The sequence below is a fragment of the Astatotilapia calliptera genome, chromosome 5, assembly GCF_900246225.1.
Source record: "Astatotilapia calliptera chromosome 5, fAstCal1.2, whole genome shotgun sequence".
Classification (NCBI taxonomy): Eukaryota; Metazoa; Chordata; class Actinopteri; order Cichliformes; family Cichlidae; genus Astatotilapia; species Astatotilapia calliptera.
Genome location: NC_039306.1, coordinates 9,059,366 through 9,078,739, shown reverse-complemented (window position 1 = coordinate 9,078,739; position 19,374 = coordinate 9,059,366). Strand labels below are relative to the sequence as shown.

General features: G+C 40.6%; 1 protein-coding gene across 6 annotated transcripts in view; it reads right to left on the bottom strand.

Moving 5' to 3' along the window:
* Positions 1 to 19,374, bottom strand: part of magi3b (membrane associated guanylate kinase, WW and PDZ domain containing 3b) — a 130,170-nt gene that overhangs the window by 4,621 nt on the left and 106,175 nt on the right. For 3 of the 6 annotated variants that reach the window (XM_026167073.1, XM_026167069.1, XM_026167071.1), the window contains 17 exons: positions 17,917 to 18,085; positions 16,045 to 16,124; positions 15,184 to 15,241; positions 13,915 to 14,021; positions 9,344 to 9,535; positions 7,962 to 8,603; positions 7,663 to 7,704; positions 6,173 to 6,204; positions 5,421 to 5,586; positions 5,234 to 5,328; positions 4,907 to 5,114; positions 3,961 to 4,143; positions 3,333 to 3,518; positions 2,799 to 2,895; positions 2,131 to 2,236; positions 1,715 to 1,852; positions 36 to 174 (listed from right to left, as the gene is read on the bottom strand). In XM_026167073.1, coding sequence (XP_026022858.1) covers positions 36 to 174; positions 1,715 to 1,852; positions 2,131 to 2,236; positions 2,799 to 2,895; positions 3,333 to 3,518; positions 3,961 to 4,143; positions 4,907 to 5,114; positions 5,234 to 5,328; positions 5,421 to 5,586; positions 6,173 to 6,204; positions 7,663 to 7,704; positions 7,962 to 8,603; positions 9,344 to 9,535; positions 13,915 to 14,021; positions 15,184 to 15,241; positions 16,045 to 16,124; positions 17,917 to 18,085 — 2,640 coding nt within the window. The remainder of the gene's footprint in view (positions 1 to 35; positions 175 to 1,714; positions 1,853 to 2,130; positions 2,237 to 2,798; positions 2,896 to 3,332; positions 3,519 to 3,960; positions 4,144 to 4,906; positions 5,115 to 5,233; positions 5,329 to 5,420; positions 5,587 to 6,172; positions 6,205 to 7,662; positions 7,705 to 7,961; positions 8,604 to 9,343; positions 9,536 to 13,914; positions 14,022 to 15,183; positions 15,242 to 16,044; positions 16,125 to 17,916; positions 18,086 to 19,374) is intronic. The other 3 variants (XM_026167074.1, XM_026167070.1, XM_026167072.1) reach the window with 1 other exon arrangement.

Sequence of the window (19,374 nt, the reverse complement as noted above, 5' to 3'; positions counted from 1 at the left end):
GCAACGCACTGAATAGTTTCAAATGATGTACTCACTCGCATCTTGAGCAAGACCTGCCCCAGGTCTCAGCAGCAGTACCACTTTGTTTCCTCCGGCCTGGATCAAATCAATAGCCCGTGTATGGGAAATGCCACGAGCCGGCTCCCCGTTAATCTCCACTATCTCATCTCCAACCTGTCGGTAATTCAGAAAATTCAATTGTAATACTAAAATATACCTATGAACACTTTGCATCTTTTGCCAGTCAAATTCACTGAAACACTTGCTGAAACACAAAATTAAAGTTTTATGCCATGCACACATGCATACACTCCCTTTCTCACATACACACATCTGCCTACACACACACACACACACACACACACACACACACACACACACACACACACACACACACACACACAGAGTTTTGTAATACCCTGGAGGTACCTGCTATTATCGGAGATGACAAAATAACTCAGGATAAAGCTTGTAAACATGTCAGTTTGATAGACTCTAATCAGATAGAGTGAACAAGCCTGTTTGTGCAGCAGGCCGGGATTTAGATTCAAAGACAAAAATTTGCAAGGAAACCTCAACACAACCCTTTGACTTTTACAGTGTGGGAGCATTGTCTTTGTCGGGAAGAAATGATAGCAACAAAGTGATGAGAAAATAACCACTGTGTGATCCCTTTGTATCAGAAAGTCATTCTTTCTACAAAGGACCTTGGACCAACTCTCACACTGACTCCCTCACTAGAAGAAAAGAGCTATTGTTTCTCATCAGAATATGTTCTCAGATGACCCTTTCAATGATCTTTCCACCGATGGGAAATCAGCTTTTTCATTATTTCAAAGGTACATGTGTGCATTGCTTTCACGGAGAAGCAGAGATCACCGAATGAGAAAAGAAGCTTGTTTTAAATAATAAAAATGCAGTAGTTGCTACACAGTGCAGAGAACTCTGTTTCATCCTCAGACAGGCAAAGTCGTGCCCACAGATCACAGTCTGGCAGGCCTAGGATTGATTTCCACTAGGGAACTTTGCTCCATTCTCTTCCTGTAATAATAATGTGATAGTATCATCCCCATGGGAAAATTCAAATTTTGCTGAACCTCCACCATATGAAGAGAAAATACAGGGTCAATTGCTTTGTGACCTTCCTGTTAACAGCCACAAACTTAAAAAACGGATGCTTGCTGAGATGGATGGGTAGACTGGTGGAGACAGTAGTACACAAATGATGATGAACACGAATAAAAAAACGTCAAAGAACTAAACCAAAATCGTCTTTATCGCTTCGCTGTTTGCTGCGTGGAATTCCATTTCACAATGAAAGCAACAAAACGCTGCACAGATCACAGCAGAAAACATTGCATGCCCTACAACACTGCAAGTGGCACTTGTTGAAACACAATTCATTAGTTTAATCTCAGTCAACGCGAGGCGACACAAATTATATTTTGATTTACGACTCTCCTTCACAAACTAAATGTGCAACACTACATTTCTGCAAAGGAATGCTTTCTATAATAGCATGTCATGCTGCATGTAGCAATGGTGAGGATAATAACATGAGCTCCAAAACAATACACTGATTGCACTGCATCGTGTTTTATGATTTTTTTTTTCCCCCATTAGTTTTTGTTTGTAATTTCTTGTCAGCTGTGTGATAGTGATATCAACCTCTCAGAAGTGTCCATTTAAACGTTGCAATAAAAGGAGCACTCACATGGATTCTTCCGTCTTGCTGAGCAGGCCCATCTTCTGCAAGTCTCAAGATGTACAAGCCCATGTTATACTCTGTGCCCCCTCGCAGACTGAAACCAAAGCCCCTGGGCCCTCTCTCTAACTCCACTGTCAGACAACCCTGCAGCATGAAGACAACACTCATTTTTAGACATATACAAGTGTACTAACATACATCTTTTGCTGTGAAATCAGTGATACCTCATTAGGAGAATCAGAGAATATTAGAGATGCTATAGTTTATTCTTTGACCATAATGACTTGAAAATTACGTAAAAGAATCAGTATTATAAGTGCATGAACTTTATAAACCTGTGAAAGATGGTGTAAGCACAAAAAATAACCTCTTCTGATAGTTTCTAAGACAAGAAAGGAAGAAAAAAAGGGGATGGCTCTTACCTGGTTGGGCCCTGTCACACACAGCGTCCCCGTCTCACCAAGTGAAAGAGTTTTGTGGTCAGACCAGTTGACTCCTTCCTTTCTCTCCTCCATGTCCAGGTTATAACTAGAACAAACAGCATATGCACTTAATTCCTTCAGCGATACTTGTAAACAGAAGGCCTCAGGCCAACAAATGAAAACGCTTTTATGAAAAACAAAGTGAAATTTAATGCTGAATGTTAAATAGGAAAGGCCTGCGCGTACTCGCACGACACCTCTTATCATCTTACACACGTTTATGTTTATTACACCGGTGTCTTTATAGTTTCTCTGGCTTTTTACTCTGAGGGTATGACAACCTCATTGCCACGTACACGATTTATTTCATGCTCAGTAGTTATTGTGGTGAGACTTTTACTGGAGGTTTATAAGAATTCATTAAGGTTTTTAGTAATTAAAAAATAGCATCACCATAACCATAATTGAATTTATTTTCAATTTAAGAGCTTTTTGCTGCCTCCTCGGTCTACACTTTCTCAGCATTACATAATACAACTTTCTTATACTTTTGAGTGTTTAGCATAACTTAAAAAAAATCAAACACTTGCAAGAAAACTTACTAACGCTAAACATGCATGAAGAATTATGCAGTTTCTCAGCTTTCTTTTGTGGGATTAAATCCTTACCGCTCATCCTGTAGTGCTGATCTTTGCCCCATGGCTCTGTGCTGAAGAGCTGGACTTTGTTTTGCTGAACTCGCTCCAGATGGAGGGCCCTTGTACTCTAAAATACATTTTAACAACATATTAGAATCAGTATATTATAATATTAATAATGAAAACTCCCACTGGTAAAAAAGCAGACATACAGAATTCTTCTAAAATGATTAATGCTCATTTTAAGCTAAAGGTTTTGCATTTATTTCCCTTTAACAACCCTCAATGAAGCCTTAAAATATCCTAGTAAAGGGATTCTCAGGTATTTTGCTTTATTTTTATTCATACAATCATTTCGGTGAAGAAGGGGTCTAATTTTTCAGTTTCTAACTATCTCAGTTTGAAACTGAATTTTTAATATGGATAATAAAATATTTATATCTTATGAAGGCTCGATTTAATTGATTACCTGGCTGCAAAACTAATGTCCCACTAAAAGGCCACTTTGAACTGAACAGACCCACTAACTACTCTAATAAATGCACCATCCTCAGAAATATTCACCATCCTCGGGAACCACAGTAAGGGTGACGACATTGCCGGCTTCCTTGATAAGCTGGACGATGTCATTATGAGAGAGCTCGATGATGGAGCGTCCATTGACTGCTGAGATACGATCCCCGACGTGCAGCAGGCCACAGCGGTCAGTGGGACTGCCCCCAATGATACGGCCAATTTTGTGTGGGATAACTGAAATGGCAGTAATAAAGACATATGAGGCCCGGTCAGAGTGACCGTTAGGAAGCTGCCTTTTACTGTCTGTTTACTGTCTTTTTTCAACACAATGGCAGTAAGAAGGGTCCCACAATTACTTAGTTTTGTCAGGGTTTGATTCAATCTACAAAAAAGTCTTTCAATTTTCCAAAAAATACTCTTGAGGCCAGAAGCTAGCCATTTTCTGGATATATTTGTAATAAAAAAAAAAAAATAATAATAATAATAATAATAATTACAGACCTATCATTTTTTGTATATGTTACCAACAAGTGTATTAAGAGGCTGTTGAATGGGTTAGTTAAATGTACATGCTTATCAACTTCTTCAGCCTAAGTAAGGCATATGCAGAAATATGCTACAATGTTTGATTTAATTGAATTACGAGAACTGAGCTGACTGAAAAGACTGAACTCACCTCCATGTGGAGGTTTGCTCTTGGACGTGAGGATCACAAAGCCAAAGCCTTCAGTTTCCTTGCGGTGGAGTGTGATGTCAAAAGACTCGTGGTCCAGCGCACTCGGCATCGGTAGGCGAGGTAGTTTGGGAGAACCATTCACCAGCACCGGCGCCATTTCCTGAGGATCTTCATCTGTCACATCTGATATGAAAGGATACAGATGCTAATGCATTTCTGTCTTGAACAATTCTTTTTAAAATTTGAGTGTTGAGGTGTGTATCCTTGAGGAATCTGAGACGATTTGAACTGTCTTGTCTTTGAGCTATATGGTCTACAGGTCTACAAAACATGGATGATGATTGTGCTGGACAGTGTCTATCTTGGTAACAGGATAAATGTTTTGTGTAACTCAACTAATCCCAAATATCCAAAATGTTACTTGGAGTAAATGAAAATGCATAGCAAGTGCAGAGACACATTCTGTTTCCTAGTGCTCTTTTCTTTGACCTGCTACACCTCATGCAACTCAGTTTAAATGCATGCATTCATTATTAACATGTTGTTACTGTTTATTTTTGATGATTTGCTGGTTCAGCAGTCTTAGTCTGGAGTAGCTGTACTTCAGAAGCAGAGCTCGTCATCTACTAATCGGTTGGTGGTTTGATTCCTGCCTGCTCCTAGTCTGCATGGCATGCGTAAGATATTAATAATAAACCAAATTTGAAATGTCTCCCTCACTTTTTATGGTGACATTGGTACATTTGGACCCAGTATTAGGTTTTTACACTGTGTAGTATGTGTGTATGTGTTGGACTACTACCTATAAAACAAACTTGGGCACATTAAAGTTTTACTCTAATCCAATCTGATAAATTAAAAAATCTAGTGCAATAAAGCTCCTGAATGTACTTTTAATTACAAAAAGTTGACAAACATGCCAGGTTTTGCTTGGCTTGTTACTCACCTCTGTAGATCACCTTCCTACGAACAGTCAGCATAACTTGGCCATTTCGGGCAGCGTTGGTCATCAGATCCAAAACCTGCTTGTGCGAACGACCCTTGACCATCACGCCATCGATGCCAATAAGTTCGTCTCCAGCTCTGAGACGCCCGTCCTTCTCTGCAGCTCCATTAGGCACAATGGCACCAATGTACACCTGGGGAAATACATTCTGATATGGGGTTAATAACAGACCCTGACCACTGGGTCAGTGTCTAATAAATACATAAAATTGTATAATTTTAACCAGAAATTAAAATATACTTTCAAGACACTCATTTATACACTTACTGGCTGTTGTGGCCCTTCTCCTCCCAGAACACGGAAGCCAAAGCCTGTTTCAATGTCCCGCTTCAGAAAAACATCTATATCTTTGGCGTGAGGCTCTGTGGGCATAATTTTCCTAGTGTTTAAAGCTGGCCAGAACGACAAAAGGTTTACAAAATTATATGAACAAGTGATGCTGGCCTAAACTTACGTCTGCTCTCCAAAAGAGCTTTGGACTTCAAGTATATCTCTGTAGCATCTCGTTTGGGAGAATCGGCAGAGCGCAGGGTGCTTGTGTTGGAGTGGTAAGGCAAGGCCTGAGGTGCCGAGTCTGTGACAATGTCCAGAGTTTCTGTACTGGCCGTCATTTCCTGTCTCTGACAGACACATGTTGCTTCATGTTTTCAAAAAATAAAACCATTTATGTAGAATATGGCTCATTATCAAAAGCTAGTGGATGAGCATCTAACGGTGATGGATTACAAAAGCAATAAAGGTCACTTTTTATGAAAACATCAAGCAGTTTCACTTTACTTACTTCCTATTGTTTTAAATTCTAAGCAAAGGGATTTGGATACAATATGTTTTAAAAAGTAAAGATTTCCCCAAAGGCTATGACAGGCCTCTTCAGGCAGAAAGGGCAAGTTTCTTATCTAAAACTGTTGCATTAATAATACCACGATATCTACAGAGGCTCATCCATGCTTCATTACCATTGCAGTCCCCTGACAATAGCCGTAAGACTACGAATACAGAAAGGAAGTAATTAAGATTGTTTTTCAGAGCAAACAAAAGAAGGCGCCCAGAAACACAATCAATATTCAAATTTATTGCTATCATTTAATTCAATGCAACAGAAGCTGGTTAGGCTGAAGGACAAAACGCTTTGAAATCAAATTGAGGGATATATCCCCGGTGGGGAAACGATAATGAAGAAATAGACAAAGATAAGATTTTACTCACAGGCTTCAGACTCTTCACAGGCGATGTTTGACCTATGGAGAGACACAGACAGACAACAGAAACGTATTAGGAAATGAAAACAAGATTTGGAACAAGAGTCACTGAGTCACTGTCCACCAGATGGCAGTGACTCTCCGACAGAGAGAGCGAGCATAAAAATAAACCAGTGCTGCTCTAAACTTGAGAGCTGTGCTCACTAAAGAATCATCCATTAGGGAAAATACATTCATGTGCGTTTAAAGATACATAAGAAATATCAAGATACTACACGTGCTGAAGAGGTGACAAATCAACTGTAAGAGAGTGGGTGAGGGCATTAGAGATTCATGCATATAATTCACTGACTGAAGATTCCCTTCCTGCTCTCTGTTCACTGTACAGCACACCCACATATTCCATCTGAGCCCCCCCCATCTCAACGCCCTGCTTTAAGTGAATTAACAAACACTGCTCTAGAGCCTGGAGTCCCGTGGAGCTGGGCTAACACGGCTGATGAGGGCTTAATGGAGCCTGATGTAAAAGGGGAGACACAGCGGTGTTTTTCCGCTTCATTGCAAAATTCCCAATCCAACATCAGAGTCATCAATGGCATGAAATAAGACAACTGTACCATACATACACATGACACACACCTTCCCACACAACTCTTTTTCTTCTATTCTTTCTCTAAGCACTGATGCCCACCAATCCCACAAACAGGAGCACCGGGATCCTCTTCCACGCCACAGGCAATTGTCTAATGAGGGTTAAAACTAGCATTAGCGCTTTAACTGGACAGGCTGGACGAAGCTGAGCCCAGCTCTGCTTTAACTGTGGGGTCATGCAGTGCGTCAGTGGAGCAGGAAGTGGTGATGGCGGCAAAAGAGTGAGCATACGTAGCGTGGGTGTTCTGGGATATGAGGCAGAGGCTCGAGGTGTGGCTATGGGGAGGAAGCCCCTGAGGACGTTCCCTCTACAGCCATTTAGCTATGGATCCCTAAGAAGCATGCAGAGATCTCCTTCGCTCTGCTGATGATCAAAGCCAATCCAGGGTTCATCGACTAGCACAGTAAATCCCTGGGGTGGCAGGAGATGGATTTAGGAGACATTTGTAGGGTGTCTACTCTCCTCTCTTTGCTACTTGGAATAAAGAACATCCCCACACTTACATAATTCCTGCTCACTCACTTGTAACAGAAAGCATTACACCTCAATGGGAGTTGTCATAAAAAGATGTAGATTAAATGAAAGAAAAGAGAAGGAACGCTCAAGAAATGTTAAACATGTAGAGTCTGCATGCCAGAAAATACGACTCTGATGGATTGAGTCTGATCATCATTTGCAAGAGTTAGAGTACAGTGGCACTGTTAGATCTATTCAGCTAAAAAGGCAGCATTCTCTGCTGTGGTGACCTTACACAGATCGCAGTCAAAGTGGCATCACCCAGACTTCTACAGAACAACAGTGTGTAGTCAGTCAGTGCCCCCCAACCAGCCACAACACCACCTCACCTCCTCTCAGTATCAACACGCTGACCTCACCTCCCATGGGCACTGTTGGAGTTGCATTGACAGTAATAGCATATTATGTCACACACACAAGGGCATAAAAGCATAAGAATAATAGAGGGATACACTGAGGAGGAAAAACAAAGATTGCTTGCTGAGAAAGAACAGACAATATGGATCTATTGCTAGTGAGCCACATGAATCTATAGATGCACAAAAAAAAGTTAGGCAGATAGAAAGACAGGCATGAGGGTGAGTCAGACAGACAAGTGCAAACATGTGTTGTTATTTCAGTCTCTCACCTCCTCGCAACACCAGTACATTGACCTCGCTGCCCACTGGTAAGTCTTTAAGGATGTCCACCACTTGTGCATGGCTAAGCGACTGCACATTTTGCCTGTTGATCTCTTTAATCACGTCTCCTTTCTGCAGGCCGCGGCACCACTGGGCATCCAAGATCATCTTCACCTTCTGTCCCAGAGGGCAGTCAGCAATGGCAAAACCAAATCCACCAGGCCCCTTGACCAGTGGCACGCTTACCAGCTCTGGTTGGAGCATCGCTGTGGCTGCTTCTCCACCCTGCCTCCCGTTTGGCAGAGCAGCCACAACAGGACGGCCACTGGCATCAGTAGTAACATAGTGGAGCTCCTGTGAGGAGCCATGGAGGACGTCACCTTTGACAAGCAGTGGCTGTCCATTGATCAGGGGCACAGCTGTCACCACCTCTCCACCATGCAGAGCCTGCTGGGGCTGGGTGTCCGGCGGAGGAGGAGGAGGGGGAAGAGGATCGTCGCTGTCTAGATCAACGTCAGGAGGAAGCGGGTATCCACGGCAAAGAACCATGTCCACATACTGGTTAATGGGAATGGACTGAAACATCTGCACTACCTCTGGATGGGTCTTCCCCAGCACACATACCCCATTAATCTCAACAATCACATCACCTAAGACAAGGAGAAAGGAAAGAATGTAACAAGAAAGAATTAATCCCGTGCTTTTTAATCTAGACATCACCTCTCTACTTTTCTTGGAGGAGTCCTTTCTCCTTTTGCCAGACAGTGCTTTTCTCTGAAATGTCCTTTTCCCCTTCACTACTCTCTCATATTTTCATTTTGGCAGCTCCTGGTACCGTTTGAGTTTCCTTTTATCTCATTCATTCCTACTTTATTCTTGTCCCCTCTTTACTCACTACATTGTTGAACAGACCTGAACAGTATTCAACAACAGGAGCTGAGACAGGCGTAGATTTCTGTCACATCATACTACTGTAACCATCACACACAGCCTCATGGCTGTTGGTTTATCTAGACAGCCCAAAGGCAAGATCAGAACCTGAACAATAAAGCTTTTAGATGGTTTCACGCCCACCATAATCAGCCTGCTATAAAACAATGCCCCTGACAATGCTAAAGTTGTTATTGCTTTATTTACTGAAACTCATGGGGCAGTGTTAGGTTAAGTGAAGACCACAGATGTAAAATTGATACCTGAAGGTGCATCATAGTAACACAGTAGGTACACGTTAGCTACAAAAGAATTTTCAGCAACTTTGCAGAAATTAGTGAACACATGGATCTCCCTTCCAGCTAAATGGGATTTTAATGTTTATTTGAATAAGTGTATCAGCTCTTACTGGTCCTTTTCTGTAGTAAATTGTGAGCATATTTTCAAAGGTTTTGCTCACCAGATGCCATCTTTTTGTCTTGGGCAGCAGGACCGTCGCTGAGCACATTTTTCACCTGCAGAAACTCATCTGTGCGGTCACCTCCTATGATGGTAAATCCAAATCCTTGGGAGCTCTTCTTCAGCGCTGTGTGGTAAATCTCCCCTTTCAGCTGGCTGGGGTCTGCTGTGAAGCCAGATGCACCACCTTTACCTGTGCAGAACATCTACGTGTCAGCATGTGCGAGAATGCACATTAATAAAATTATGAGTGAATACAATTTTTTATCAAACACAAGCGAAATAACAAAACAATACACAACATGAAAGCCAGCAACAATGATTAATAAATTCATAGCCTTCTTGAAAGACAGCAAAATCCATCCGTGTCCGCACTGAACCTCAATTATACACATTATGTGCTGAGGATCAACACCGTAATTAGTCATTTCTAATTAACAGGCATAATCTGTAAGCCTTAACTAGATAAACCTTTCACAGAGACCTTTTTTACACCTCCCTGCCAACCTGCACAGTCAGACAGATAAAATGAGTTAAAATTACAGCTATAGAAGCTGATACACTCATTTACCTTCATTTGAAAACTATAGAGCTGAACATTGATATAGTACCTCTGACAGTATCCAATTTACCACAGTGTCCTCTGTTATCCCTTCCCTACTGCAATCAGTGACTCAGAAAAAAAAAGGTTTATCACTGTAGACTTTTTATAACTGGAAAAAGGAACAACTTAAGGTCAGTGGCAACATCAATATGGACGAGCAGCTTGGCTGTGGCATACACAATACAATAGATAACCGACTGTCAGGGTCACATTGCATTTAACTGGGCAGCTTCTCTATCTGGCATTACTGTGGTATCAGCACTTTAGATCATGGACACACCATTTTTCGCTTGCTGCCTGATGGTTTCTGGCCTGGACCGCATTATAGCTCTGACTCAAAAACAGTAAAAGGGAAACCAGCTGGTGACAAATGGGGCATATTCCTGTGATTCTGCTATATACTGAGAGAGTGTGATGGTACTGTCATTATCTGGGGTCTTTATATTTGAAGATAAATGAACTGTGGCAAAATAACCATCCCCAAGAGACACATATGCAGTAAGCTAAGAGAAAATTACGACTTTTGTACGACACTAAAAATCTCAGTGACAGATATCTTATTATCACAACTTCTACCACAAAGAGAATGACAACAACAACAGGAAATGTATGAAGTAAATGCAGCCTCGAACATTATTACACTGACACCATGTTTGTTAAAGACGTGGTTGTCGGAGTACTATTTCATTAAGAATTTGCAAATGTATTCAGCAACAAGCAAAGGATTTGGTGTTATTCTGATTTTTCGTATCGCCAACAAATCTAACAAATAGATCACAACGTGCAGTTTGTTGGTGGCACTAAATCTCAAAGCCTAATCACACTTGGTGAGGATGTACATTTTGTAAACTGTTCAAGATTAAATGGTTTCTTTTATAAAAAGCTGAAAAAGCTGCAGTATGACAGGTTAACAAATACATAATTTGTATAATGTTACATGCTTGTTTTGAAATAATGTGCTACCATTAGAAACTAAAAAACGTTGCAAAGCTCTTTGGGCTGTGTATATGTGAATACTTTACCTGAAATGAACAGACATGGATATGAAGGTTTACAGCTGCATGCTGCGTTCTTCACTTGTATCTCTTAATATCTTTATGCAGCTTCTATACACACGATGACTGAACAGTCACATCTGATAGCTGTGTGCCCATCCCTATATCCAGTTTAAAAAAATGGCAAGAACTTTGTAAATTGGCTGAAAAGTAACAGATGCACTTTCCCCCACTCATTTCCTTCACTTTTATAAAGGCTAACTTTCAAGGGTGTGTGTGAGGAATACAAATGAAGGCGCTTTCATACTTTGAAACAGTTCAGCAGCCATAAACATTCGCTGCAGACATGAACGGCTGTGAGCGAGTGTAACTTATCACAGTCAGTGTGGACTCCAGATGTCCACACTGTTGCATGGATCAAGCAAAGCCCATTTGCATAATCACATTCAAATTGCTTGATAAACTCAACATGGGATGTTTTTTCGCCCCCCAACCCAGTGAGCGCTGATATACCCATTTGCCTGCACATTTGTGTGTGAAGAAATAGACCGAGGTAAAGGAGGGTGAAAGAGAGAGTAACCAAGGGAGGAAGTGAGTTTGATGTGTACAAGCCTGTACTTGTGTGGGAGAGTCCAAGGGAGGTCTCTGTGCCAATGTTTGTGGGCAGACTTTAAACACCAGAGGCAGACAAAACCATCATATCAACTGCATCAAACGGCCATGGTTTTTGAGTTCTTATGTGTGACTCAGTCTCACTGTAAATCTCCAGTGACATTATTCAGCATAGTTGAGGAAACAGCTTCTTTACTACATCCGCGAAGCAGCAGTAGAGCAACAGAAACGGCTGTTTGCAAGAGTGCAAGAGTGTACAAGTCATGAGTAGTCTTTATAAAGGAATGAGCCTACAAAGCCAGCAGCTGACTATCAGGGAAATGACCAAATTACTAGTTTAATCAAATAATATAGATAATGGATCAGAACAAAGCAAACAGGAACACATATAGCCATGTGTGTTTTTAGTGGTTAGCTGCAGTGACACATGATGCAAGAAAGAATTACACAACACAGTTCAACATACAAATAAACTAACTGCTTAAACTAGCAATGCAACTAAGAAAAATGATGTACTGTGAAAACATTACATTACTTACATTAATAATATTATTATGTGTTACAAGTACTCTGTAATTTTACATTTACATAAGCAAACAAGATAGGATCTCAATTAAGGCATATTTTGAAAGAAGGCACGTTATGGAGCAAAACTCACTGATATCTCAAAATTGACCTTTGCATAAAAAACACATTTTTGCCTGTGGTGTTTTTAAAAACAAAACAAAACACATTTGTACATAAACTATTAATATGCATTATTTCTGTATTCACAGAGTTCATTTCCTTCACATAGAACTCCCTGGGAATTGAACTTCTTGGAAAACAGAGTGTGGATTGTAGCCTGAGGTGTAACCGACAACTGATGATGCTTAGGTTTCATCATAGCAACTGTCTGACAGCTCACTAAGTTGTGTAATCAGTAATCAGGAGCTGGATGGTGGATTCCTCAGTCCCTATACACCTGAGCAGAGAGATGTCTGATTATACTTGGCCTCTCTGACGTGCTGTTACACCAGCTGTTGCCACATGCACCGTTAAAAGCCGGCCTCCTCCCCTACACTCCCTCTTTCACTCTCTGAATCTCTGCCAGCGCTATGCGCTTGTCTATTTCCACTACTGCAGTACTGTAATCTATTATACATATATTGTAATGAAAACATACTTAATTCATGATGTTTATTGCAGTTGAAAAATGTCAACTTGTCAACTTAAAGAACAGACCACAATTGGAGAGCTGACAAAAAAGTCTGTTACATGAGGAAACTGTGAAAGAAAGGGCTCATTCTTTTTTTCAGCTGACCTTGTAAAAAATGATCACGTTCTACTGCTTTCTGTTCCCACAAAGCACGTTTATCAAAGCGCACTGACAGAGGTAAAAAGGTCAGGCCTCTACACAGAGGATAGGCCAAAGTAATTAAATTACAATTATATTTTAGCTAATTAGCTGATGCCTGTGTCCAAAATGATTTACAGTGAGTGCAGAAATAGAATAAGCTACAATAAAGACTAAATTACTTCTGGTGCTCTTGAATAATCTCGCAGCATCATGAAATAATAGTAGTACATGGTTGAAAGAATATGTGATACAGACGCAACAGAGAGTCTGTCATTTTAGATGATTTCAGTGTAACTGCAGTTTCTTGATTTTTTTTTACATCTGTATTTTTATTATACACATTCTGAATATAATCAGTTATTTCTTATTATTTTTTTTGACATGCTAACATACACGTTATTGCAGATAATTGGTCCACCAGAATCACCCCTCGCAAACCCCTCCGTCCTTTTTGGTGAACTTGGTGCATATCATGTGATGAAAATTAAAAGTTGAACCCCAAATTTTTTCACACTCACTGCTAAATTGCGTCTTCTTCGTAGCTTCCTTCAGAACATTTGAGGGGACGTAAATCACCTCCAGTTCGACCCCAACCAACCACATGACATTTAACATTGGCAGGCGTTTTCCATTTTTCTTGGGTAGTTTGATGATCTTCACAAATTTATTCAGTGTGGCATTTTTTTTTTCTAACTTCAGTAACATAATGCAGTTGCTTGATTTTAACGGGGTGCAATGGCAGTACAAATTAGAAAGCTCTCTGACATAATTACAGGTACACATGTAACTACATGTAGTATACACCCAAGTGTGGTGCCAAAACTCATGCAAGAGGCTGAACTATCCCATAATGTTTACAAAGCTCCCATATGTTACATTAGCAATCCAACATTTGCAAATTTTCACGCGTGCAAACTTGATCCTTTGTGCTCTTTATCACAGGCTTCTGCCGTTATGACACCATGGAAAACGTTTATAAACCCAGTGGAAGTTAAAGAGGGGGGTGCATTCTGCAATGTTACCTTGAGAAGGTGCTGCTGCGGCTTGCTGGATCGCTGCAGTCTCCTGGCTCAGCTTCTTCTTTGCCTCCAGGACAGGGTTCTCAAACTGGGTTTTCTGATTGATGTGGCTGTAACATAAAGAGGTTCAGGTTTGTGAGAAGAGACTTGGAATGCAAACACGCACACCCATAGACATGCTAATCTCTCACTTATTGAGCTTACTGCATCATTTTTCTGCAGTTAATTATGTATGCACCATCCTTTTAGAGGAAGTATAATTTTCTGATAGAGGGATGCTATAGTGGTGCCAGTAAACAAATTCACAAGCACAGCACACATACAGTACATTCTGACTTGCCTCCTCTTTATGTGGGGGAAAGTACCATTGCTTTTAGCCATTTAATATTATAGAAAATGAACCCCTGACTGCCTGTTCCCCTACAACAAGGTAAACAGCCTGTTGTCCCCCTGGCATACAAACAAGAGCCACTGCTTCATAGTGAGCTCATTTCAAGCTAAACACTTGCAGGTACAAGCTCCATCTATATGCCATTGACTCCCTGTCCAAACAGTGCAGGTCTCTCTCTCATGTCACTTCTACCTAGGAGCGTTTATATGCTTTCTGAGCAATAAAACAATGCGAGAATTCCCATTTTCTTTTCAACACAACAGATTGCTACCTCGTCTTCCAACCCCCACTCCACTTCTTCCATGCATTCTAGTTCAAAATCTCCCCATTTCTCTCTACTGCTGTTACAATGGCTGTGTTTCACAGATTTCCTGCCGGGATGTTGATGACAAATACACATTTAGCACACAGACAAATATACAAACAATATGCAATGACAAATACACAGACTCTATAAGCACACACAAACACTGACAGAATGCGATGAGAGAAAAATCTGTTTTGTGTTCATATACAGGTCACTGCAATGTTACCCGCAGAGTTTCATTTTGCCACCCACCGATAAACAATGTGAAAATCCTGATCAAAATCTTCAAGTGTTCTCCAGGTAAAGGCTTTCTCTCGGTATGTTGCATAATTCAGAATATTCTCACCCAAGATGTGCTACAACCATTTGTTTATTTTAGACAATATTACTTTACATTTTCCCACCGCTCAAGTACACAGAGCTCTGCAATATGCACTTGTGCACTGACCAAGCTGGTAAAATACGCTTGTGTGTTATGTGCATCTGAGACGAACAAGTATGACAAAGCAATTGGCACTGGTGGTGATGATGGCAACTGGAGTGATGGGAAATGAGATGCATCAGTATTACTTACTCAACATAGTATGTCCCATACTGTGGATCGTCAATTTCCTCCCAGCCATAAGGTAACTCTGCAAAAGGAAAAGAGTGTGCTATTGTGCTGTGGAGATGCAAATTGGGTGCTCACAAGATAACAGACCGATAGAAGGAAAGGGGAGAAGTATGCGCAATATTTTGCAGAGGTCCGGGAATCTATCTGGCATTATGGAACAGCGGTAGTTACCAGTGTATCTTTCCCCCCTGACTGGAATATTTAACATTGGAACGTATGTATGAAAATACTGCCATAATAATCTAGAAGACATATTCCCGTGGTTTTCAACAATCTGGCTGGAATAGCTGGTGAATGTTATGTCTTGACGAACATTATGAGGCATAAGAAAAGAAAAGACAGATGAGCTCTTAATGCACTGGAAGGAAGTGCACTGGAGTTGCTTTTCAGAAGAAACACACTCACTAGCTTTCCGTTTGCCTGTAAAAATCCATTAAAAACAAGCTGGAAGGGTCCCACTTTTTCAGCCGTGGCTGCTGTCTGTCTATGCTTGCACTTAAGCCCACATTATATCCTAAGGATAAAAAGGCACGTCTGAAAATCCTCAAAGTAGACTCCAGCTCTAGATTTTTGAAAAATTAGCTTTTAGCACTGCGATGCTTAAGGTTACTCTTAGGTGATGTGCCATTTCAAAGAGAAGTCAAACATTCATATTTCATCCTGGTTGGTTGCTTGATTCATTGTGAGAAAGGGTGAGAAGTGATGGCTCATGTAATGTAGGGCATATACAATGTAAGTATGCCCTTGTGTAAAAGCATGTGCAGTATTTAATGGAATGAGTGTACGCTTCAGAAAACCAGCTGAGCAAAGGAGTATACATACCGCCATCCTCGCACTTCTCAGGGGGCTTTGCCTTCTTTGCCAAGCGGGGGTCCAGCCACGTGGTTGTCTTGGTATTGTGACTGTAGAGTGCAAAAAAATAAAAGCCAGGAAATATCTTCAGTAAAGACCTCTGAAAACAAGGAAACCACTGCTGAAGCACAAGCAGCCAACAAAAAAGATGTATCACAGCAGGAAAAACGGCAGCCGTATTCTCCCGTGTAACATGCTCTTGTGCACAAGATTACTCAATTTATCAGCAAACATCTGATCCATTGCTTTATATTCAGCTGTCAGATTACAGTGTTTATGGTTAGGTGGCCTTTTCAGAGGGGAGAAAAAAAAACCATGTGATGTGAAACATGACAAACTCATTTATCCTCAAATGTGTTAAACAACTGGAGTGTGTAATCAGCAGGAAAATCACAATGGTCTTCTGATATCTTCAGAGACAAGTAGCTTAGAGCAAAATGCGAATAAAACACAAAGTCGTGAACACACACACTTGCGTTTACTGTACGTAAACCCACACACCTACAGACCCTAAGAGAAGGTCTGTTTTTTAGCTTTACTAAGTTGTCTTTTTAAACATCGGATACACTGTGAGGCCTAGAAATATTGCAAGTTTACTATTAAACTGAATTTTACTGTTAAGTTTACTGAATTTCCCAGAGGAATCTACCTGAGAGATTAATACAGTTCTATCTATCTATCCAAACAAAGGACAGTTGTGTACATTTTCTTCTTTTTAGTTGTTTTTATGCTGTTGTCAGGCTGTTATGGTTTAATTTTCCTGTGACAGGAAATGAGGTGTAGATCTCAGCTACACAACTCATCATCAGACAGAGGATCAAACCTAATATCGCTGCTGAAACTGACAGAAATATTTTTTGAACTTTTTGCAGACATACTTGTTCTTTTCTATTTATATGTATATTTATACCTATTTATCTCTATACTTATCTACCAATATCTCTGTTTCTACACTCATTTTATACGAGTGCTTGATGTTTGTTGTGTAGTTGCTGCTATGACAACTCAGTTTCCCTCTGGGATTAATAAAGTCTCTGATTCTCTGATGTGTCCTTCATTATGGATAAATGAGAAACAAGCAAACATAAAAAAAAAACGTATGACAATTGATACACACACAACACTTTCATGTTACCATAACATTTAGCAGCATACCTCACTGTAGCTGTAAGATGCGATAATTTACATAAGCAACAACACTCCGGTTGTCAGTCGGCCCACATTTCAAACCTCATCATCCAGTTTACAGACTGCACCAGCTATCAGCAGATTAACCTGCAGCAGCATCTTCTTATGATTTCTCTTATTCAACAGCACCTCACAAAACAAGCAAAGCAATTTCCTAAAATAACTGATCACATATTAGCATTTGTTGGGACTACTTTCTTCTGTGTATTAGTTCCAACACACATTTGTTGTGCTAATGAGTATTGATGGCAGCAGGCAGGTGAAAGTGGCCCTGATATATTTGAACTTTTCACCAAGGTCAATATTTGTGACTTATTGATGTGGTTTTAATAGTTTTGGCCACAGGCAACACACAACAACTCTTGTGGGCTGAATCAGTTAATTGTTGTTATTTTAATTATATTTTGTTATAAATATTAAATAAATATTAAATAAACACTGTTTGAGAAGCATAGAATGACATAGCATATATGGCAACTTGTGGGTTAATGAGTAATAACTTACATTTGAGGATGCACTGCCTGATAATCCAGGACTGAGAGCATGTGTAATTATGTTTTATAAACTCTATAAAATTAACTAAAATAACTGCAATTTCTAATCAGCCCTGTATCAGACATTATCACTTTGAGCCACAGCTCACGTCTCACTTACTCTATGAAGTAGACCATGCCGGTCTCAGTATAAGCCATCTCCCAGTTGAAAGGCAGGGGCTCCAAGCTGTCGTCACGAGGAAGAGAGCTCCATGTGCGGAAGTCCATGGTGCTGCTGGACTGAGTGTAGCTGGGCACTGCTTTCCTCCAGTCTGCCCCCTCTTTGTGCTCTGGAGAGCGTTGGAGGATGGATATATTAAAAAGGGAATAAGACAGTGAAAGCAAGACAGAGAGAGTAGAAGGTTCGCCTGCAGGAACACCTATGTCCTGTGTTCCTGCTTGCTGCAGGGAATTGGCGATTCCATGTCACACACAGGATTTGCATGTCTTCGCCAAAGGGCAGTTTTAGATTTGCCTGAGCAAACTGTGTGTGAGGAAAAGTCTGTGCCTATGTATGTGTATATTTCCTGTGGGTTGCAATGATAGAGGCAGGGATTCACATCGAAAGGGCCAGTTGAAACCTGAGGCTTCTTCTCTTTGATAATACTTTATAACTGCACATAAAATATATTCTATTACATTTGTAGACACTCCCCTTTAATGAGAAACTGCTTGCCAATGAACACAAAACATACAACAAAGAGCACTCCATGCCTTCCTCAGAAGATTGTTATAAAGCACTGAAACATAACTGGTTTTCATCCTTTTCTTTTTATGTGGCGCTAACCCTCCTCACAATAGAGGATAATGCCAAAAGATGTTACGCAAATCACAATAAAAGCATTTCTGGGGGGATGCATTTCCTAAAGATCATTCCACCAGAATTTTATATTGCCTATAAATTGCTAAAAGAAACAACTACAGAGCCCTTCAGCAGCATTCAAATTTTGGTTATTTACAGCTTCTAAAACACTTTCCTCTTTTGCCTCTCTGATCAAATACGCACACTTGAGCTTGATTTTTAAAGGAAGACAAAGTGCGGATGGCATGTTTGAAGATGCTTTATGTGCTCGAGCTATGTAGAGACTTGGAGAACCAGCCTGAGGGCAAAGCCTGAAGGAGAGCTCATCAGTAAGGTTCACAGCAGGGTGAGGGCCCACTCGACGATACGAGTCAGATGGGTTATAGAAGGACTGTGGTTGATAAGGACAGCCTAAGCAACGATGGGGGAAGCTGCAGTAAAGAGTTCAGAGACTTAGAGCTCACATTTTCCATTAACCTCTTTTTTCATTCGACCATAACTCTCTCCATCTACGGTTGGTCTGAGACTTCTTTGCCACAGCTGTGGGCTGTAGCAGAGCAGTCATTTGTGACTGGTTGCTTTCCATAAAAAGAACTCCTGAATGTCTGGGCTTTGTTTTGTGTTTGATTTCAATATGACAGAACAGTTGTGTAAACAGACTGGATTTCTGTGAATCCCTTGTACAGCTGAGCAAGCAGTGCTTGAGCTGAGACTGTCAAAACAATGTTTCATTGTGTAAAAAATATTTTCAGCTTGGACTGGCCTCAATCTTAACCC